The sequence below is a fragment of the Grus americana genome, chromosome 3, assembly GCF_028858705.1.
Source record: "Grus americana isolate bGruAme1 chromosome 3, bGruAme1.mat, whole genome shotgun sequence".
Taxonomy (NCBI): domain Eukaryota; kingdom Metazoa; phylum Chordata; class Aves; order Gruiformes; family Gruidae; genus Grus; species Grus americana.
The window spans coordinates 105,824,868-105,845,591 of NC_072854.1; the positions used below are offsets into that span (position 1 = coordinate 105,824,868).

Consider the following 20,724-nt stretch of genomic DNA (forward strand, 5'->3'; position numbering starts at 1 on the left):
ACATCCAGTGGCAAGGAGGTGCACAATTTAATTATGTATTGTGTGCAGATGTTCTTCCTTTCATTTATTATGATTAATAATTTCATGCACTGCTTGCTAATTCCTGTATTATAAGAAAGAGGGAACAATCTTTCCTTACTCATTTTTGCAATTTTTCTCTTCCTCCCATAGATTGCTGTATATTATTTGGAGAAAATTAAACCTTGAACTATCTCATCTCAAATATTAAGGTGATAAGAGATCACAGCTATCTGTTAGCTTCCAGCTGTACCTTTATAATAGGCCTGATCTGAATTCCAGGTACAAGAAATGGTCTCTCTGTAATGTTCAGGCTAATTAATAATACAAATTACAGCATGAACCCACCTCTACACTATTATCCATTGGGCTACCAGGGTTTAGAAAATCTTTGTATATCTCACCTGGTTACCACGGCCATTCTCAAAGTCTGTTATTTCTATGCTTTATACCAGATCTGTAAGTACAGGCTATGCTTTGGGTTACCTTCAAAGGTATACATCATTTCAATGAAAATCTCTCCATGTTCAGACATGGAGGTTTCAGCAGACACCCAGGCGGGAAGACCAAAAAGAACCCAAAAACCTTGGATCTAACAGAAAAACAACCCTGTCCCCACTTTCTCCTTGTCTTCACATGTAACACTGCACAAAATGCTGCTATGATGGTCTCCCTCTGCAACTGCTCCACCCATCACTGGCTTCTCCATCCTATTCAAAGTCTCACATACATCTAGTCTCATTTTATCCCATGTACCCTTTTCCCAGTAATGAACCAGATGCATCCTCCTAAATGCTTGCCATGGGCAACAGTCATTTTTTCTTTCTCAAGGGAAAACCTTATTCATACATCAATTCTCCACCTTCATGCCAGAAACTCTCTCCCTTGCTTCTTGTATTCGAAGCCCCTCATACAAAATGCACAATGGGTAAGAAATGACAAAAGCAGAGCACCAGTATTTTGTATTCACCTGGCAATAGCTTGAGCAGCTATGTCAAAGAACAAGCCTGGAGTTTTGGGGTCCCCCAGCTCCCAGCACCCTCATACCTCTATTATGTACATTTTTCCCATTGCCATGTCTGAATTTGACAGTAAGTACTCAAAAGCAAGAAAGGAGTGATATTTACACTGCTTTGTTTCTTATTGTCAGTGTCTGGACTAAGTGCACCCTGACAGAGGTTGAATACAAGTATTGAGCATTACCATTCTCATCAAGTGGAAAGAACCTAGTAAACTTCCCAAGACCTCAGGTTCTTTAAGCTCCTTTTTAAAATGACATCTTTGTAGACAACAGAACATTTAGTTGAGTCATTCAGTGCAAACTGAAAGAAATTTTCATGTTGCAGCTCTGTGTGACAAATAGGGGGTGTATGATTTGAGGGGAGTATTTCGACCGCCCACTAATTTTGGCTTATACCATTTCCATGAATGAGAGGATTGTGAAGAAACTGCCTGACTACCAGTACGCAAGGATGACAGCCCCAGGGGACAGCAAGCTGCAGGTGACAGTGGCTGCATAAGGACCTTTAGCCCTTCCTGGCCACTGTGCTCTGCCTATGTCTGGCCCTCGTTCTGCACTGACGCTCGCTGGAAAGGATGCTGGGACAAGGGACGATCCCAAGCTCCTCCCCCCCGAGGACTCAGCACAAAACAACAGCTCCCCACTCCACAACAGCCTATGGCAGACACAGTCAGGAGGGAGAAGAGATCATTTTATTGTGGACGTCAGCTCGGGGGGGCCAGGAGTCACAGCGGTTCAGCCAGTGAAAATGAATCGGCACCTGCAACGACAGAGTCCGAGAGCTCCGATAAATCCACAAAGGCAGGAAGAGGCAGGACTTTGGTCCCCTCTCTTTGGGGAACACCACTTTTCACGAGGAATCGTTCACGGCCCAGAAGAGAGAGCTATGGCTGGCATTGACTACGGGCTGGCTCTGGCACCTTCTCCCCACGGCTAATGCCCTCAGAGACCCGTGCGCGTGCAGAGATGCGCAGCGCCCCTGTGCCAGGCAGCGGGGCTCCATCGGGAGCCCCTGGGGAGCTGCCAGGGAGTTATTGCCAAACCCCGCGCAGCGCCGGCCCTCGCCGGCCCTTGCCAGCCCGTTGGACTGCCTTGGAGCAGCGCTGAGAGTCGTGAACGATGGGGGCAGCAGAGCCTGGTACACACCTGGGCTTCCTGACCTGCTGCGCCTTCCCGCACCTTTTCTGCTTTCCATGCCCCAAAACGTTTCCTCTCTTCTTCCTCCTCTTCTTTGCTGGCTGGCCTTTGCTCTCCTCTCCCCAGGCCTCTTTTCTCTTCTCGTTTCTGCTCGTGTTCTCCTTGTCCCGGGGAGAGCCTGCAAACCTTTCCATCCCACAGCAGTATTAGTGAGGGAGAGCCGCCATCCACCGCCGTCCGTTCTGATTTTAACCAAAGCGAGCTCATTTTACCTTCTGTCCCCTGGAAGGCTCGCCAGTGCTTCTGGGCGCCCCGGGGAGTCTGCCGCGCTCTCGGGGGCAGTTGGAGGCAAAGCTGGAGGTGCCTACAACAGAGGTGTGCGAGTTGGCAGGTGGCAAGAGACGACCTGGAGCCGTAAGCGACTGTTTGCCAAATCGCCGCCTTGGCTCTCCAGAGGAGATCCCTTTGGCTGGTATGCATCAGCCACGTTTCGCACAGCCCCCCCCAAAATAGTCTTGACGAAGCTCTGACGAAGTAGGACCTGAGCAAAACCCTTCTGAAGTTGACAGCTACTCCCCTCTGCCTTTTTGCAGGTATTTGGCGGGCATCTTGTTGGACCAAGCGCGTGCCCAGCGCGTTGGAGAAACAAGCGTTTGCCAGTTTTCCTTACTATGTATCATCCCGGAGCGCGGAGGAAGAACCCAAACACACCCCGGCTCTGCTGCCAGCAAGAGGCACCGCGGCCGCTTGGCCTCCTCAGAAACTCCCCTCCTCCACCAGACACGCCTTCACAGTGTCTGGGGAGCTGACGTACCTCTGCCGTTTCAGCCTCCAGCACCGTGTCTCCCCCAGCTCCTCTGAGGACACCGAGCAGAGAGCGGGGTGCACGCGGCAAGGCTGCTGCCTGACGCTCGGTGTCCGCTGTGACTGCGGGGACACTTTGCTCCTCCAAACGCAGCTCTAGAAAGCAAAAGCACGTGCGGCAAAGCGCCGCCTTGGAAGTAAGCGGCAGCTAAAGCAAAGCCCGCCTGAAGCCCCACACCGCCTATGGTTTCAGCCCTGTCCGCAGGCTTCGGCTCATCTTGCAGAGCAAACCCTTCATGCCCCGAGCGGCAGTGGCCAAACAGAGGCCAGGGGACAGGCCGGGCTGAGAGGACCGTGCCCGATGCCCAGCCCCGCCAGAAACGGTGCCGAGGTTTCTGGCATCCCAAGCGCCAGCCTGTGACAACCCTCAGTCCCTCCTCTTACCTCTGGATCTCTCCGTGGGGGCTGGCGACTCCTCGGCTGGCGGGCTGGAAAGCTCCCTTGCCTCCTCCCCAAAGAGTTCCCTGCAGTTCTCCATCATGAACTGCACCAGCCGTTTCACCTGCACACATCACAGCCCCGGTCTCAACCCGGCTGCCTGAAAACGGACCAGGCAGCCTCTCCCACTCCCGAGCCTTGCCTCTGCACAGCAGGCTGTGCCTGTGGGGCTGCTCTTGCAGGCAGCCACCCCACCGGCCCTTGCTCGGGCAGGAGGCAGCCAGGGACCTCTGAGCAGCCAAGCCCCGATGGGCCGGGAAGGCCACAGCCGGCTGCTCCGTGGAGCGTACCTTCTCAGTCACCTCCAGCATGGCCTCCAGCGGGAGCAGGTCCTCGTTGGGTGGGCTCAGCAGGCTTGGCCCGACGCAGATGGCCAGGTTGCTGGAGGTCATCCTGCTGGTGCCTGCGTTGCGGCCGATGTGCTGGAGCAGGGACAGCAGCGGCTTGAGCAGGAGGAGGTTGGCCGCAGGCAACTTCTCGGCCACCCTGAGGGAACAGGAACACGAGGGTCATAAAGCAGATGTTGCCCGCAGCCGTCCCCCAGACTTGCCCAAGGCAGGTGGGAGCCAGCGGCTGTGTTGCGCAGCTCTCCAGGGCTCTCAGCCAGCGCTCGGGGCTCCTGCTCAACAGGCAGGCTGCTGCCCACGCTTACACTTTCAGCTCCGAGATCTTCTCCTCCTTGCTGCTCTGCTGCATCGCTGCCATCCAGTCCTCGTAGAGGTTGTTCACGAGGAGCTTGGAGGGGATGCTTCGGAGGAAGTCCTGCAATGCCAAGGGCTGCAGGTGAGCCTTTGGACACTCCAGGCCAGCCAGCAGCTCCTCCAGCTGCAGGTCAGAAGCCCTCACCTTCAAGACGACGGCCAGCAGCAGCGCGGGCTGGCTTCCCATGTCGACGTCCGCACCACGGTCCAGGGCCTCCCGCAGCTCCCGGCAGGCTGCCCCGCTCTCAGCTCTGCGGAAGATGCCCTCCGTCGAAGGCCCTTCCTGCTGCAGGACAGCCAGCAGCTCCTGCAGGAGAGGCAGGAGGACGGTGGCTTGGCTGTGGAGTTGCCTTCCAATGGCGCTGGCCAGGGCCAGAGCTCTGGCCCAGACCTGGCTCCTTGCTGGGGCTGGAGAGCCCAATCCCCTGTCCCTGGAGCTCCTGGGGACACCCACCACCTCTCCGGAGCAGCCGGCGGGAGGGCTGGGGACCCCCTGTCCAGGCTGCCTTACCTGGATGGGCCGGGGCAGCGTGCCGTCCTCCCCGCAGAGGGCTGCCAGGGGCTGGCCAAAGAGCGCCCTGCTGCAGCCGCAGCCCACCTGGGCAGCAGCCGGGGTCCGCCGCAGAGCAAAGGGCCAGGGCAGCCATGTCCTCCTCCTCCTCCTGCTGCTGCTGCTCCGTCCTGCTGCAAAGGAAAAGAGAGCCCGAGCCCGTCAATGGAGACCGCCCGGCCAGCGCTTCCCGCAGCCTGCCCTGCCCTGCCCTGCCTGCAGCGCGGTGCTGAGCGGTGCGGCAGGACGGGCAGGGAGCCAGCGGCTGGAACCACGGCCTCGGCTCAGCGGCTCCGGCTCGGAGGCTCCTGCGAGCCGGCGGGACAGTGGGACAGCCTGGCCCAGCCCTCGCCCTGCCCTGCTCCAAGCTGTGGGCAGCAGCAGCAGCAGAGGCTGCGTGTCCCTGCAGAACCACGTCCAGCGGCCGCTGCCCAGCGGGTGTCCTTCCTCCTCCGGCTGACGTCCTGCCTTGGGGTGCCCAACCTGCATGGCGACACTCAAGGGACAAGTGAGCGCAGCTCAGGCGCTTGCAGGAGGAGCTTGCCTTTCTTTCCAAAACTCACCTGGTGAGACCATCCCTTCGTTGTTAGACGGGACCGTCGTTGGCCTTTGCTTGGGCTCAGCCTGCAAGAACCAGGCTGCGCTTAGAGAGCAGCCCCGCAGCAGAAAGGGCCACCGGCCAGCTGCCACGCGGCACAGGCAGCCTGAGCGCGGCAGAGCTGGGACCCTCTGCCCGCACGGGCTCTCTGCCCCGCACGGCAGGTTTCCTCCCAGCGCCGCCGGCCAGGACGTGCCGGCGTTCCTGGGGGCTCGCCAGCCCTCTCCGCTGCCCGAGCGGCACCGCGGGACCCTCCCTCCCGCACAAGCTCCCCCCACTCGCCGCACATCCCTGGCACAGCCGGGGCAGGGGAAAGGCAACCCTTCTCACCTCTGCCTGGCCCTCCAGCAGCCTCTCCAGGCTCCTGGTGCTGAATGTCCTCCACTGGGCAAGAGAGGAGGAGTGGAAGAAGGTGAGCAGCGATGCCTCTGCTGCTGGGCTGCAGGACCAGCGCTCGGGAACAAGCCCCGACCAGAGAGACACTCACGGCGTGGCGGCGGCTCAGCTCCTTCTGCAGGAGTTTGAGCGATGGGAGACGGCTCACGCGGGCTCTCTTGGCTCCTTCGGGTGTCCTGTGCGCCGGCAAGGGACAGGCAGGGAGCTGGGTGAGCCCCAAGCCGCCTCTTCTCTCTTGGCAGGCAGCTCTGCCCGAGAGCTGCCCGCAGGTGCCCGCGGGGGCACCTGTCCCCAGCTGGGGAGCCGTGTTCCCCTGCCCGGCTGCGCCTGGAGCATCCCCCCCACCGGCTCACCTCAGCAGTGTGCCCAGCCACAGCTCCTTCAGCGCCCGGGAGCTGCCGAAAGAGAGGAGAAGCAGCGTCAGGCCCCGCTGCCCCCCCAGCCCGTGGGCAGAGGCGGGCGCCTGCACAGCCCTGCCCCGTGGGGAAGGACACGGGGGCAGGAGGAAGCCCCGTGGGGCAGGACAGAGGCGCTGCCCAAGCCCTGGCTCCCTCTCTCCTGCCCCAGCAGCTGCTTTTGCCCTTCCCTTGCCTTGCCTTGCCTTGCCTTGCCTTGCCTTGCCTTGCCTTCCGGGGACCCAACGGGGATGCTGACTGTGGAAACGCCCCCATCCCTCCCTGCCGGCGTGCTGCCTGCTCCCTGCCCAGGCTCCGCACGGAGAGCAGAGGCCGTTCACACCATGGCGTGGGCATGGTTGGGAGCCTCTCCTGCCCGGCCAGGGGACGTGGCACACCAGGACTCACCCGAAACTGGCAACGCAGGAGCCGGTGGGCCAGATGAAGACGAGGGAGGTGCTGTCCTCATTGCTGCCTTCTTCCTCCTCCAGTCCTTCTTCCTCCCACGCCACCTTCTTCCTGCCGCTCAGCACCCACAGCTGGTCCAGGGGCAGGCGGAGCTGTGGGCGCACGCTGGTGCCACGTCTGCAGAGAGGAGAGGCGGGCGGTGAGATGGAGGTGGCCTCCCTGGGGTGCCCCCGCACAGAGCCCTGTCCCCCACCTGCCCTTGGGCCGGACACCGGTGCATCCAGCAGCAAGGTCCCGGGGCCTGGGGCTGGTGCCCGGCTGTCCCTGCCCCGCTCCCAGGGCCAGGGACGGGGGAAAGGCAGCGGGGCTCCGAGGGTCTTACTGCAACTTGGCCACCACCAGTTCCTCCTGGAGGAGGAGAAGGCGCCTCTCGCTCCTCCTGCGGCCCCGGCTCAGCCGCACGTCCGCGCTCAGCACCGCCTCGGCCTCGCTGAGAGCCTCCCTGCCCAGGGCAGAGCAGAGAGTGGCGGGCATGAGCACGGCGGCTGCCGCGGGGGCCGGCCGTGCCCGCGCGTCCCTGAGCCACGGGGGGAGCCCACCTGGAGCCGCGGCAGCAGTTGGCCTGGCCCATCCCGCCCGCGACTGGAGGACCCTCGCCGGGCACCAAGGACGCGGCACAGGCGGCGAGGGCGAGGATGGGAAGCGGGGTGCCGGTGCCGGCAGTGGGTCAGAGCTGCTCGGCCAGAGCCTGCCTCCTCCCAGCGCTGCTGCGTGCCAGCACAGCTCCGTCCTGCTGTCTCTGCGGGCCGTTGGCTCCAACTGACCAACGCTCCGAGCCCAACGGAAAGTGGGAGGGGCACTGGGGGGGGCACTGGGCTGGGGGTTCTCTCCAGGATGGCCATGGCTGCCTCGCACTGGGGAGCCCAGAGCAGGACACAGCCCAGGGGAAGGACCACCTGCCTCCACCTGCTGGCAATGCCGATGCCCCCTGCCTTGGGCTTCGCCGCGGGTTCCTGGCCTCCAACGCGACTTGGTGCCGCTGCTCACCAGCCTCTGGCCCCGGCCCCTCAGCCACTTTTCCAGCCACGGCACTGCTCAGCAGCCCACGGGCTCTTTGCTTTCTTCCAGCCCTCGGGCACATCTCCCCTCTGGAGCGGCCTCGCAAGCCCGTCGGCCAGCTCCCGCAGCCCTCCAGGGTGCACCCCAGCAGGGCCCACCAGGGACTGGGGCATCCCCACTTTGCTTCAGCGTTGCCCCATCTCACCCTCTGCCACCTGATCCTACCGCAGCCTCTTGCACTCAGGGTACCTCTTCTTCGCTCCAGCCTTTCCCCCAGCTCTCCAGGGCCTGGGCTTGCTGGAGGCTGGTCTTGCCAGGACCGTCATGCCCCAGGACGACTGGCAGAACCCAGAGCAGCCCAAAGGGCTGCCGCGGCCTCGGGAAGGCCGGGAGGGTCTGAAGACGGAGCAACGTACATCCCCAAATGGGACCCTATGATGAGCTTGATCGTGCTATGATTACCTTTCTTCACAGGAGCTTGTACGGGGCTATGTTTTGCATCGTTGCCGAAACGGCCTTGGGACCCCAGGGATGCGCTACTTACTGCTGAGCAGAGCTTGCACAGCGCCAAGGGCTTTTCTGCTCCTCAGGCTGCCCTGCCAGCGAGCAGGCTGGGGCTGCACCAGACGCTGGCAGGGGACATCTGATCCCAGCTGACCAAAGGGATATCCCACGTTGCCATACGACGCCGTGCTCAGCAGTGAAGCTGGGGGGGAGATGGAGGTTGGTGGGGGCTGCCCTTGCTCAGGGACGGGCTGGGCATCGCTCCCTTGGGGGTCAGCAATCGCTTTCGTTTGCATCACTTGTTTCTCTTGGGCTTCATTTTCCTCTCTCTTTCTTCTTTGTTGCTGGTTTTCCTTACCGCTTCTTCTTTTTTGTAATTCTAAAACTAACTTTACCTGAGTTTACCAGTTTTCTCCCTTTGCCCTTCCCATTCTCCCCCTGCACCCCACTGTGGAGGAGCGAGCGAGTGAGCGAGCGAGCGGCTGTGTGGTGCTGAGCTGCCGGCCGGGGTTAAACCGCAGCAACCTGTGGCCAAACTGGTTACCTACCGAGGGTGAGCGTGCTCACCCTTCCTCCTGCGTCGGGGCGCGGGCGGCCCCTGTATCGCACCGGGATGCACCAAAGCCTCAGCAGTCCGGCTGCTGCTGGAGCCGCTTCCAAAGCTTTTTGGGTGAGCCGAGGCATTTAGGGCGCCCAGCGTGGAAGTTAATCTCTACCAGTGCCATCCGTGAGGGGGGGTCTGAGGAAACTGCCCGACGGTCAGCATGCAGGGAGGATGGCTGCAGGGGACAGCAAGCTGCGGGTGACGGTGGCTGCATAGGGACCTTTAGCCCTTCCTGGCCGCCGTGCCCTGCCTACGTCTTGCCCTCGCTCTGCCCTCATGGCGCTGCTCCTAGGAGATACCCAAAACTCACCAGGACCATGTCCTGGGCAACGTGCTCTAGGCCAGCCTGCTTCAGCAGGTGTCGGGCCAGAGGACCTCCACAGGTCCCTTCCAACCTCCGCCCTCCTGCGTGACTCGGTGCTTTGCTTTTGCTCCTAAAGCGCCTCAGCTCAGCCCTGACGCCCGCTGGAAAGGATGCTGGGACAAGGGGCGATCCCAAGCTCCTCCCCCCCGAGGACTCAGCACAAAACAACAGCTCCCCACTCCACAACAGCCTATGGCAGACACAGTCAGGAGGGAGAAGAGATCATTTTATTGTGGACGTCAGCTCGGGGGGGCCAGGAGTCACAGCGGTTCAGCCGGTGAAAATGAATCGGCACCTGCAACGACAGAGTCCGAGAGCTCCGATAAATCCACAAAGGCAGGAAGAGGCAGGACTTTGGTCCCCTCTCTTTGGGGAACACCACTTTTCACGAGGAATCGTTCACGGCCCAGAAGAGAGAGCTATGGCTGGCATTGACTGCGGGCTGGCTCTGGCGCCTTCTCCCCACGGCTAATGCCCTCAGAGACCCGTGCGCGTGCAGAGATGCGCAGCGCCCCTGTGCCAGGCAGCGGGGCTCCATCGGGAGCCCCTGGGGAGCTGCCAGGGAGTTATTGCCAAACCCCGCGCAGCGCCGGCCCTCGCCGGCCCTTGCCAGCCCGTTGGACTGCCTTGGAGCAGCGCTGAGAGTCGTGAACGATGGGGGCAGCAGAGCCTGGTACACACCTGGGCTTCCTGACCTGCTGCGCCTTCCCGCACCTTTTCTGCTTTCCATGCCCCAAAACGTTTCCTCTCTTCTTCCTCCTCTTCTTTGCTGGCTGGCCTTTGCTCTCCTCTCCCCAGGCCTCTTTTCTCTTCTCGTTTCTGCTCGTGTTCTCCTTGTCCCGGGGAGAGCCTGCAAACCTTTCCATCCCACAGCAGTATTAGTGAGGGAGAGCCGCCATCCACCGCCGTCCGTTCTGATTTTAACCAAAGCGAGCTCATTTTACCTTCTGTCCCCTGGAAGGCTCGCCAGTGCTTCTGGGCGCCCCAGGGAGTCTGCCGTGCTCTCGGGGGCAGTTGGAGGCAAAGCTGGAGGTGCCTACAACAGAGGTGTGCGAGTTGGCAGGTGGCAAGAGACGACCTGGAGCCGTAAGCGACTGTTTGCCAAATCGCCGCCTTGGCTCTCCAGAGGAGATCCCTTTGGCTGGTATGCATCAGCCACGTTTCGCACAGCCCCCCCAAAATAGTCTTGACGAAGCTCTGACGAAGTAGGACCTGAGCAAAACCCTTCTGAAGTTGACAGCTACTCCCCTCTGCCTTTTTGCAGGTATTTGGCGGGCATCTTGTTGGACCAAGCGCGTGCCCAGCGCGTTGGAGAAACAAGCGTTTGCCAGTTTTCCTTACTATGTATCATCCCGGAGCGCGGAGGAAGAACCCAAACACACCCCGGCTCTGCTGCCAGCAAGAGGCACCGCGGCCGCTTGGCCTCCTCAGAAACTCCCCTCCTCCACCAGACACGCCTTCACAGTGTCTGGGGAGCTGACGTACCTCTGCCGTTTCAGCCTCCAGCACCGTGTCTCCCCCAGCTCCTCTGAGGACACCGAGCAGAGAGCGGGGTGCACGCGGCAAGGCTGCTGCCTGACGCTCGGTGTCCGCTGTGACTGCGGGGACACTTTGCTCCTCCAAACGCAGCTCTAGAAAGCAAAAGCACGTGCGGCAAAGCGCCGCCTTGGAAGTAAGCGGCAGCTAAAGCAAAGCCCGCCTGAAGCCCCACACCGCCTATGGTTTCAGCCCTGTCCGCAGGCTTCGGCTCATCTTGCAGAGCAAACCCTTCATGCCCCGAGCGGCAGTGGCCAAACAGAGGCCAGGGGACAGGCCGGGCTGAGAGGACCGTGCCCGATGCCCAGCCCCGCCAGAAACGGTGCCGAGGTTTCTGGCATCCCAAGCGCCAGCCTGTGACAACCCTCAGTCCCTCCTCTTACCTCTGGATCTCTCCGTGGGGGCTGGCGACTCCTCGGCTGGCGGGCTGGAAAGCTCCCTTGCCTCCTCCCCAAAGAGTTCCCTGCAGTTCTCCATCATGAACTGCACCAGCCGTTTCACCTGCACACATCACAGCCCCGGTCTCAACCCGGCTGCCTGAAAACGGACCAGGCAGCCTCTCCCACTCCCGAGCCTTGCCTCTGCACAGCAGGCTGTGCCTGTGGGGCTGCTCTTGCAGGCAGCCACCCCACCGGCCCTTGCTCGAGGCAGGAGGCAGCCAGGGACCTCTGAGCAGCCAAGCCCCGATGGGCCGGGAAGGCCACAGCCGGCTGCTCCGTGGAGCGTACCTTCTCAGTCACCTCCAGCATGGCCTCCAGCGGGAGCAGGTCCTCGTTGGGTGGGCTCAGCAGGCTTGGCCCGACGCAGATGGCCAGGTTGCTGGAGGTCATCCTGCTGGTGCCTGCGTTGCGGCCGATGTGCTGGAGCAGGGACAGCAGCGGCTTGAGCAGGAGGAGGTTGGCCGCAGGCAACTTCTCGGCCACCCTGAGGGAACAGGAACACGAGGGTCATAAAGCAGATGTTGCCCGCAGCCGTCCCCCAGACTTGCCCAAGGCAGGTGGGAGCCAGCGGCTGTGTTGCGCAGCTCTCCAGGGCTCTCAGCCAGCGCTCGGGGCTCCTGCTCAACAGGCAGGCTGCTGCCCACGCTTACACTTTCAGCTCCGAGATCTTCTCCTCCTTGCTGCTCTGCTGCATCGCTGCCATCCAGTCCTCGTAGAGGTTGTTCACGAGGAGCTTGGAGGGGATGCTTCGGAGGAAGTCCTGCAATGCCAAGGGCTGCGGGTGAGCCTTTGGACACTCCAGGCCAGCCAGCAGCTCCTCCAGCTGCAGGTCAGAAGCCCTCACCTTCAAGACGACGGCCAGCAGCAGCGCGGGCTGGCTTCCCATGTCGACGTCCGCACCACGGTCCAGGGCCTCCCGCAGCTCCCGGCAGGCTGCCCCGCTCTCAGCTCTGCGGAAGATGCCCTCCGTCGAAGGCCCTTCCTGCTGCAGGACAGCCAGCAGCTCCTGCAGGAGAGGCAGGAGGACGGTGGCTTGGCTGTGGAGTTGCCTTCCAATGGCGCTGGCCAGGGCCAGAGCTCTGGCCCAGACCTGGCTCCTTGCTGGGGCTGGAGAGCCCAATCCCCTGTCCCTGGAGCTCCTGGGGACACCCACCACCTCTCCGGAGCAGCCGGCGGGAGGGCTGGGGACCCCCTGTCCAGGCTGCCTTACCTGGATGGGCCGGGGCAGCGTGCCGTCCTCCCCGCAGAGGGCTGCCAGGGGCTGGCCAAAGAGCGCCCTGCTGCAGCCGCAGCCCACCTGGGCAGCAGCCGGGGTCCGCCGCAGAGCAAAGGGCCAGGGCAGCCATGTCCTCCTCCTCCTCCTGCTGCTGCTGCTCCGTCCTGCTGCAAAGGAAAAGAGAGCCCGAGCCCGTCAATGGAGACCGCCCGGCCAGCGCTTCCCGCAGCCTGCCCTGCCCTGCCCTGCCTGCAGCGCGGTGCTGAGCGGTGCGGCAGGACGGGCAGGGAGCCAGCGGCTGGAACCACGGCCTCGGCTCAGCGGCTCCGGCTCGGAGGCTCCTGCGAGCCGGCGGGACAGTGGGACAGCCTGGCCCAGCCCTCGCCCTGCCCTGCTCCAAGCTGTGGGCAGCAGCAGCAGCAGCAGCAGCAGCAGCAGCAGCAGCAGCAGCAGCAGCAGCAGAGGCTGCGTGTCCCTGCAGAACCACGTCCAGCGGCCGCTGCCCAGCGGGTGTCCTTCCTCCTCCGGCTGACGTCCTGCCTTGGGGTGCCCAACCTGCATGGCGACACTCAAGGGACAAGTGAGCGCAGCTCAGGCGCTTGCAGGAGGAGCTTGCCTTTCTTTCCAAAACTCACCTGGTGAGACCATCCCTTCGTTGTTAGACGGGACCGTCGTTGGCCTTTGCTTGGGCTCAGCCTGCAAGAACCAGGCTGCGCTTAGAGAGCAGCCCCGCAGCAGAAAGGGCCACCGGCCAGCTGCCACGCGGCACAGGCAGCCTGAGCGCGGCAGAGCTGGGACCCTCTGCCCGCACGGGCTCTCTGCCCCGCACGGCAGGTTTCCTCCCAGCGCCGCCGGCCAGGACGTGCCGGCGTTCCTGGGGGCTCGCCAGCCCTCTCCGCTGCCCGAGCGGCACCGCGGGACCCTCCCTCCCGCACAAGCTCCCCCCACTCGCCGCACATCCCTGGCACAGCCGGGGCAGGGGAAAGGCAACCCTTCTCACCTCTGCCTGGCCCTCCAGCAGCCTCTCCAGGCTCCTGGCGCTGAATGTCCTCCACTGGGCAAGAGAGGAGGAGTGGAAGAAGGTGAGCAGCGATGCCTCTGCTGCTGGGCTGCAGGACCAGCGCTCGGGAACAAGCCCCGACCAGAGAGACACTCACGGCGTGGCGGCGGCTCAGCTCCTTCTGCAGGAGTTTGAGCGATGGGAGACGGCTCACGCGGGCTCTCTTGGCTCCTTCGGGTGTCCTGTGCGCCGGCAAGGGACAGGCAGGGAGCTGGGTGAGCCCCAAGCCGCCTCTTCTCTCTTGGCAGGCAGCTCTGCCCGAGAGCTGCCCGCAGGTGCCCGCGGGGGCACCTGTCCCCAGCTGGGGAGCCGTGTTCCCCTGCCTGGCTGCGCCTGGAGCATCCCCCCCACCGGCTCACCTCAGCAGTGTGCCCAGCCACAGCTCCTTCAGCGCCCGGGAGCTGCCGAAAGAGAGGAGAAGCAGCGTCAGGGCCCGCTGCCCCCCCAGCCCGTGGGCAGAGGCGGGCGCCTGCACAGCCCTGCCCCGTGGGGAAGGACACGGGGGCAGGAGGAAGCCCCGTGGGGCAGGACAGAGGCGCTGCCCAAGCCCTGGCTCCCTCTCTCCTGCCCCAGCAGCTGCTTTTGCCCTTCCCTTGCCTTGCCTTGCCTTGCCTTGCCTTGCCTTCCGGGGACCCAACGGGGATGCTGACTGTGGAAACGCCCCCATCCCTCCCTGCCGGCGTGCTGCCTGCTCCCTGCCCAGGCTCCGCACGGAGAGCAGAGGCCGTTCACACCATGGCGTGGGCATGGTTGGGAGCCTCTCCTGCCCGGCCAGGGGACGTGGCACACCAGGACTCACCCGAAACTGGCAACGCAGGAGCCGGTGGGCCAGATGAAGACGAGGGAGGTGCTGTCCTCATTGCTGCCTTCTTCCTCCTCCAGTCCTTCTTCCTCCCACGCCACCTTCTTCCTGCCGCTCAGCACCCACAGCTGGTCCAGGGGCAGGCGGAGCTGTGGGCGCACGCTGGTGCCACGTCTGCAGAGAGGAGAGGCGGGCGGCGAGATGGAGGTGGCCTCCCTGGGGTGCCCCCGCACAGAGCCCTGTCCCCCACCTGCCCTTGGGCCGGACACCGGTGCATCCAGCAGCAAGGTCCCGGGGCCTGGGGCTGGTGCCCGGCTGTCCCTGCCCCGCTCCCAGGGCCAGGGACGGGGGAAAGGCAGCGGGGCTCCGAGGGTCTTACTGCAACTTGGCCACCACCAGTTCCTCCTGGAGGAGGAGAAGGCGCCTCTCGCTCCTCCTGCGGCCCCGGCTCAGCCGCACGTCCGCGCTCAGCACCGCCTCGGCCTCGCTGAGAGCCTCCCTGCCCAGGGCAGAGCAGAGAGTGGCGGGCATGAGCACGGCGGCTGCCGCGGGGGCCGGCCGTGCCCGCGCGTCCCTGAGCCACGGGGGGAGCCCACCTGGAGCCGCGGCAGCAGTTGGCCTGGCCCATCCCGCCCGCGACTGGAGGACCCTCGCCGGGCACCAAGGACGCGGCACAGGCGGCGAGGGCGAGGATGGGAAGCGGGGTGCCGGTGCCGGCAGTGGGTCAGAGCTGCTCGGCCAGAGCCTGCCTCCTCCCAGCGCTGCTGCGTGCCAGCACAGCTCCGTCCTGCTGTCTCTGCGGGCCGTTGGCTCCAACTGACCAACGCTCCGAGCCCAACGGAAAGTGGGAGGGGCACTGGGGGGGGCACTGGGCTGGGGGTTCTCTCCAGGATGGCCATGGCTGCCTCGCACTGGGGAGCCCAGAGCAGGACACAGCCCAGGGGAAGGACCACCTGCCTCCACCTGCTGGCAATGCCGATGCCCCCTGCCTTGGGCTTCGCCGCGGGTTCCTGGCCTCCAACGCGACTTGGTGCCGCTGCTCACCAGCCTCTGGCCCCGGCCCCTCAGCCACTTTTCCAGCCACGGCACTGCTCAGCAGCCCACGGGCTCTTTGCTTTCTTCCAGCCCTCGGGCACATCTCCCCTCTGGAGCGGCCTCGCAAGCCCGTCGGCCAGCTCCCGCAGCCCTCCAGGGTGCACCCCAGCAGGGCCCACCAGGGACTGGGGCATCCCCACTTTGCTTCAGCGTTGCCCCATCTCACCCTCTGCCACCTGATCCTACCGCAGCCTCTTGCACTCAGGGTACCTCTTCTTCGCTCCAGCCTTTCCCCCAGCTCTCCAGGGCCTGGGCTTGCTGGAGGCTGGTCTTGCCAGGACCGTCATGCCCCAGGACGACTGGCAGAACCCAGAGCAGCCCAAAGGGCTGCCGCGGCCTCGGGAAGGCCGGGAGGGTCTGAAGACGGAGCAACGTACATCCCCAAATGGGACCCTATGATGAGCTTGATCGTGCTATGATTACCTTTCTTCACAGGAGCTTGTACGGGGCTATGTTTTGCATCGTTGCCGAAACGGCCTTGGGACCCCAGGGATGCGCTACTTACTGCTGAGCAGAGCTTGCACAGCGCCAAGGGCTTTTCTGCTCCTCAGGCTGCCCTGCCAGCGAGCAGGCTGGGGCTGCACCAGACGCTGGCAGGGGACATCTGATCCCAGCTGACCAAAGGGATATCCCACGTTGCCATACGACGCCGTGCTCAGCAGTGAAGCTGGGGGGGAGATGGAGGTTGGTGGGGGCTGCCCTTGCTCAGGGACGGGCTGGGCATCGCTCCCTTGGGGGTCAGCAATCGCTTTCGTTTGCATCACTTGTTTCTCTTGGGCTTCATTTTCCTCTCTCTTTCTTCTTTGTTGCTGGTTTTCCTTACCGCTTCTTCTTTTTTGTAATTCTAAAACTAACTTTACCTGAGTTTACCAGTTTTCTCCCTTTGCCCTTCCCATTCTCCCCCTGCACCCCACTGTGGAGGAGCGAGCGAGTGAGCGAGCGAGCGGCTGTGTGGTGCTGAGCTGCCGGCCGGGGTTAAACCGCAGCAACCTGTGGCCAAACTGGTTACCTACCGAGGGTGAGCGTGCTCACCCTTCCTCCTGCGTCGGGGCGCGGGCGGCCCCTGTATCGCACCGGGATGCACCAAAGCCTCAGCAGTCCGGCTGCTGCTGGAGCCGCTTCCAAAGCTTTTTGGGTGAGCCGAGGCATTTAGGGCGCCCAGCGTGGAAGTTAATCTCTACCAGTGCCATCCGTGAGGGGGGGTCTGAGGAAACTGCCCGACGGTCAGCATGCAGGGAGGATGGCTGCAGGGGACAGCAAGCTGCGGGTGACGGTGGCTGCATAGGGACCTTTAGCCCTTCCTGGCCGCCGTGCCCTGCCTACGTCTTGCCCTCGCTCTGCCCTCATGGCGCTGCTCCTAGGAGATACCCAAAACTCACCAGGACCATGTCCTGGGCAACGTGCTCTAGGCCAGCCTGCTTCAGCAGGTGTCGGGCCAGAGGACCTCCACAGGTCCCTTCCAACCTCCGCCCTCCTGCGTGACTCGGTGCTTTGCTTTTGCTCCTAAAGCGCCTCAGCTCAGCCCTGACGCCCGCTGGAAAGGATGCTGGGACAAGGGGCGATCCCAAGCTCCTCCCCCCCGAGGACTCAGCACAAAACAACAGCTCCCCACTCCACAACAGCCTATGGCAGACACAGTCAGGAGGGAGAAGAGATCATTTTATTGTGGACGTCAGCTCGGGGGGGCCAGGAGTCACAGCGGTTCAGCCGGTGAAAATGAATCGGCACCTGCAACGACAGAGTCCGAGAGCTCCGATAAATCCACAAAGGCAGGAAGAGGCAGGACTTTGGTCCCCTCTCTTTGGGGAACACCACTTTTCACGAGGAATCGTTCACGGCCCAGAAGAGAGAGCTATGGCTGGCATTGACTACGGGCTGGCTCTGGCACCTTCTCCCCACGGCTAATGCCCTCAGAGACCCGTGCGCGTGCAGAGATGCGCAGCGCCCCTGTGCCAGGCAGCGGGGCTCCATCGGGAGCCCCTGGGGAGCTGCCAGGGAGTTATTGCCAAACCCCGCGCAGCGCCGGCCCTCGCCGGCCCTTGCCAGCCCGTTGGACTGCCTTGGAGCAGCGCTGAGAGTCGTGAACGATGGGGGCAGCAGAGCCTGGTACACACCTGGGCTTCCTGACCTGCTGCGCCTTCCCGCACCTTTTCTGCTTTCCATGCCCCAAAACGTTTCCTCTCTTCTTCCTCCTCTTCTTTGCTGGCTGGCCTTTGCTCTCCTCTCCCCAGGCCTCTTTTCTCTTCTCGTTTCTGCTCGTGTTCTCCTTGTCCCGGGGAGAGCCTGCAAACCTTTCCATCCCACAGCAGTATTAGTGAGGGAGAGCCGCCATCCACCGCCGTCCGTTCTGATTTTAACCAAAGCGAGCTCATTTTACCTTCTGTCCCCTGGAAGGCTCGCCAGTGCTTCTGGGCGCCCCAGGGAGTCTGCCGTGCTCTCGGGGGCAGTTGGAGGCAAAGCTGGAGGTGCCTACAACAGAGGTGTGCGAGTTGGCAGGTGGCAAGAGACGACCTGGAGCCGTAAGCGACTGTTTGCCAAATCGCCGCCTTGGCTCTCCAGAGGAGATCCCTTTGGCTGGTATGCATCAGCCACGTTTCGCACAGCCCCCCCCCAAAATAGTCTTGACGAAGCTCTGACGAAGTAGGACCTGAGCAAAACCCTTCTGAAGTTGACAGCTACTCCCCTCTGCCTTTTTGCAGGTATTTGGCGGGCATCTTGTTGGACCAAGCGCGTGCCCAGCGCGTTGGAGAAACAAGCGTTTGCCAGTTTTCCTTACTATGTATCATCCCGGGGCGCGGAGGAAGAACCCAAACACACCCCGGCTCTGCTGCCAGCAAGAGGCACCGCGGCCGCTTGGCCTCCTCAGAAACTCCCCTCCTCCACCAGCCACGCCTTCACAGTGTCTGGGGAGCTGACGTACCTCTGCCGTTTCAGCCTCCAGCACCGTGTCTCCCCCAGCTCCTCTGAGGACACCGAGCAGAGAGCGGGGTGCACGCGGCAAGGCTGCTGCCTGACGCTCGGTGTCCGCTGTGACTGCGGGGACACTTTGCTCCTCCAAACGCAGCTCTAGAAAGCAAAAGCACGTGCGGCAAAGCGCCGCCTTGGAAGTAAGCGGCAGCTAAAGCAAAGCCCGCCTGAAGCCCCACACCGCCTATGGTTTCAGCCCTGTCCGCAGGCTTCGGCTCATCTTGCAGAGCAAACCCTTCATGCCCCGAGAGGCAGTGGCCAAACAGAGGCCAGGGGACAGGCCGGGCTGAGAGGACCGTGCCCGATGCCCAGCCCCGCCAGAAACGGTGCCGAGGTTTCTGGCATCCCAAGCGCCAGCCTGTGACAACCCTCAGTCCCTCCTCTTACCTCTGGATCTCTCCGTGGGGGCTGGCGACTCCTCGGCTGGCAGGCTGGAAAGCTCCCTTGCCTCCTCCCCAAAGAGTTCCCTGCAGTTCTCCATCATGAACTGCACCAGCCGTTTCACCTGCACACATCACAGCCCCGGTCTCAACCCGGCTGCCTGAAAACGGACCAGGCAGCCTCTCCCACTCCCGAGCCTTGCCTCTGCACGGCAGGCTGTGCCTGTGGGGCTGCTCTTGCAGGCAGCCACCCCACCGGCCCTTGCTCGAGGCAGGAGGCAGCCAGGGACCTCTGAGCAGCCAAGCCCCGATGGGCCGGGAAGGCCACAGCCGGCTGCTCCGTGGAGCGTACCTTCTCAGTCACCTCCAGCATGGCCTCCAGCGGGAGCAGGTCCTCGTTGGGTGGGCTCAGCAGGCTTGGCCCGACGCAGATGGCCAGGTTGCTGGAGGTCATCCTGCTGGTGCCTGCGTTGCGGCCGATGTGCTGGAGCAGGGACAGCAGCGGCTTGAGCAGGAGGAGGTTGGCCGCAGGCAACTTCTCGGCCACCCTGAGGGAACAGGAACACGAGGGTCATAAAGCAGATGTTGCCCGCAGCCGTCCCCCAGACTTGCCCAAGGCAGGTGGGAGCCAGCGGCTGTGTTGCGCAGCTCTCCAGGGCTCTCAGCCAGCGCTCGGGGCTCCTGCTCAACAGGCAGGCTGCTGCCCACGCTTACACTTTCAGCTCCGAGATCTTCTCCTCCTTGCTGCTCTGCTGCATCGCTGCCATCCAGTCCTCGTAGAGGTTGTTCACGAGGAGCTTGGAGGGGATGCTTCGGAGGAAGTCCTGCAATGCCAAGGGCTGCGGGTGAGCCTTTGGACACTCCAGGCCAGCCAGCAGCTCCTCCAGCTGCAGGTCAGAAGCCCTCACCTTCAAGACGACGGCCAGCAGCAGCGCGGGCTGGCTTCCCATGTCGACGTCCGCACCACGGTCCAGGGCCTCCCGCAGCTCCCGGCAGGCTGCCCCGCTCTCAGCTCTGCGGAAGATGCCCTCCGTCGAAGGCCCTTCCTGCTGCAGGACAGCCAGCAGCTCCTGCAGGAGAGGCAGGAGGACGGTGGCTTGGCTGTGGAGTTGCCTTCCAACGGCGCTGGCCAGGGCCAGAGCTCTGGCCCAGACCTGGCTCCTTGCTGGGGCTGGAGAGCCCAATCCCCTGTCCCTGGAGCTCCTGGGGACACCCACCACCTCTCCGGAGCAGCCGGCGGGAGGGCTGGGGACCCCCTGTCCAGGCTGCCTTACCTGGATGGGCCGGGGCAGCGTGCCGTCCTCCCCGCAGAGGGCTGCCAGGGGCTGGCCAAAGAGCGCCCTGCTGCAGCCGCAGCCCACCTGGGCAGCAGCCGGGGTCCGCCGCAGAGCAAAGGGCCAGGGCAGCCATGTCCTCCTCCTCCTCCTGCTGCTGCTGCTCCGTCCTGCTGCAAAGGAAAAGAGAGCCCGAGCCCGTCAATGGAGACCGCCCGGCCAGCGCTTCCCGCAGCCTGCCCTGCCCTGCCCTGCCTGCAGCGCGGTGCTGAGCGGTGCGGCAGGACGGGCAGGGAGCCAGCGGCTGGAACCACGGCCTCGGCTCAGCGGCTCCGGCTCGGAGGCTCCTGCGAGCCGGCGGGACAGTGGGACAGCCTGGCCCAGCCCTCGCCCTGCCCTGCTCCAAGCTGTGGGCAGCAGCAGCAGCAGCAGCAGCAGCAGCAGCAGCAGCAGCAGCAGCAGCAGCAGAGGCTGCGTGTCCCTGCAGAACCACGTCCAGCGGCCGCTGCCCAGCGGGTGTCCTTCCTCCTCCGGCTGACGTCCTGCCTTGGGGTGCCCAACCTGCATGGCGACACTCAAGGGACAAGTGAGCGCAGCTCAGGCGCTTGCAGGAGGAGCTTGCCTTTCTTTCCAAAACTCACCTGGTGAGACCATCCCTTCGTTGTTAGACGGGACCGTCGTTGGCCTTTGCTTGGGCTCAGCCTGCAAGAACCAGGCTGCGCTTAGAGAGCAGCCCCGCAGCAGAAAGGGCCACCGGCCAGCTGCCACGCGGCACAGGCAGCCTGAGCGCGGCAGAGCTGGGACCCTCTGCCCGCACGGGCTCTCTGCCCCGCACGGCAGGTTTCCTCCCAGCGCCGCCGGCCAGGACGTGCCGGCGTTCCTGGGGGCTCGCCAGCC

General features: G+C 63.4%; 5 protein-coding genes across 5 annotated transcripts; all 5 read right to left on the bottom strand.

Annotated features, from left to right (window-relative positions):
• Window positions 1-1,774: 1,774 nt before the first annotated feature.
• LOC129204561 (T-cell activation Rho GTPase-activating protein-like) lies at window positions 1,775-4,882 on the bottom strand (the record flags this gene model as incomplete). Its single annotated transcript, XM_054820785.1, has 9 exons — window positions 1,775-1,799; window positions 2,186-2,362; window positions 2,449-2,540; window positions 2,991-3,136; window positions 3,425-3,542; window positions 3,769-3,964; window positions 4,131-4,240; window positions 4,325-4,486; window positions 4,691-4,882. Coding segments are annotated over 9 exons (1,218 nt in total), but the record flags the coding sequence as incomplete, so codon positions are not given.
• Window positions 4,883-5,091: 209 nt separating this feature from the next.
• LOC129204562 (uncharacterized) lies at window positions 5,092-7,157 on the bottom strand. Its single transcript, XM_054820786.1, has 7 exons — window positions 7,126-7,157; window positions 6,909-7,028; window positions 6,527-6,703; window positions 6,077-6,118; window positions 5,815-5,899; window positions 5,658-5,711; window positions 5,092-5,353 (listed from the first exon to the last, which is right to left on the bottom strand). Exons 1-7 carry the CDS (start codon window positions 7,155-7,157, stop codon window positions 5,249-5,251), a joined length of 615 nt encoding a protein of 204 aa, XP_054676761.1. The 3' UTR covers window positions 5,092-5,248.
• Window positions 7,158-9,203: 2,046 nt separating this feature from the next.
• On the bottom strand, window positions 9,204-12,435 carry LOC129204563 (T-cell activation Rho GTPase-activating protein-like; the record flags this gene model as incomplete). The annotated part of the gene is made up of 9 exons (XM_054820788.1): window positions 9,204-9,352; window positions 9,739-9,915; window positions 10,002-10,093; window positions 10,543-10,688; window positions 10,977-11,094; window positions 11,322-11,517; window positions 11,684-11,793; window positions 11,878-12,039; window positions 12,244-12,435. Coding segments are annotated over 9 exons (1,218 nt in total), but the record flags the coding sequence as incomplete, so codon positions are not given.
• On the bottom strand, window positions 12,434-15,249 carry LOC129204564 (uncharacterized). The gene is made up of 6 exons (XM_054820789.1): window positions 15,156-15,249; window positions 14,109-14,547; window positions 13,669-13,710; window positions 13,407-13,491; window positions 13,250-13,303; window positions 12,434-12,945 (listed from the first exon to the last, which is right to left on the bottom strand). Exons 1-6 carry the CDS (start codon window positions 15,247-15,249, stop codon window positions 12,841-12,843), a joined length of 819 nt encoding a protein of 272 aa, XP_054676764.1. The 3' UTR covers window positions 12,434-12,840.
• Window positions 15,250-16,275: 1,026 nt separating this feature from the next.
• On the bottom strand, window positions 16,276-20,018 carry LOC129204829 (T-cell activation Rho GTPase-activating protein-like). The gene is made up of 9 exons (XM_054821507.1): window positions 19,828-20,018; window positions 19,462-19,623; window positions 19,268-19,377; window positions 18,906-19,101; window positions 18,561-18,678; window positions 18,127-18,272; window positions 17,584-17,675; window positions 17,321-17,497; window positions 16,276-16,934 (listed from the first exon to the last, which is right to left on the bottom strand). Exons 2-9 carry the CDS (start codon window positions 19,501-19,503, stop codon window positions 16,910-16,912), a joined length of 906 nt encoding a protein of 301 aa, XP_054677482.1. The 5' UTR covers window positions 19,504-19,623; window positions 19,828-20,018; the 3' UTR covers window positions 16,276-16,909.
• Window positions 20,019-20,724: the final 706 nt, after the last annotated feature.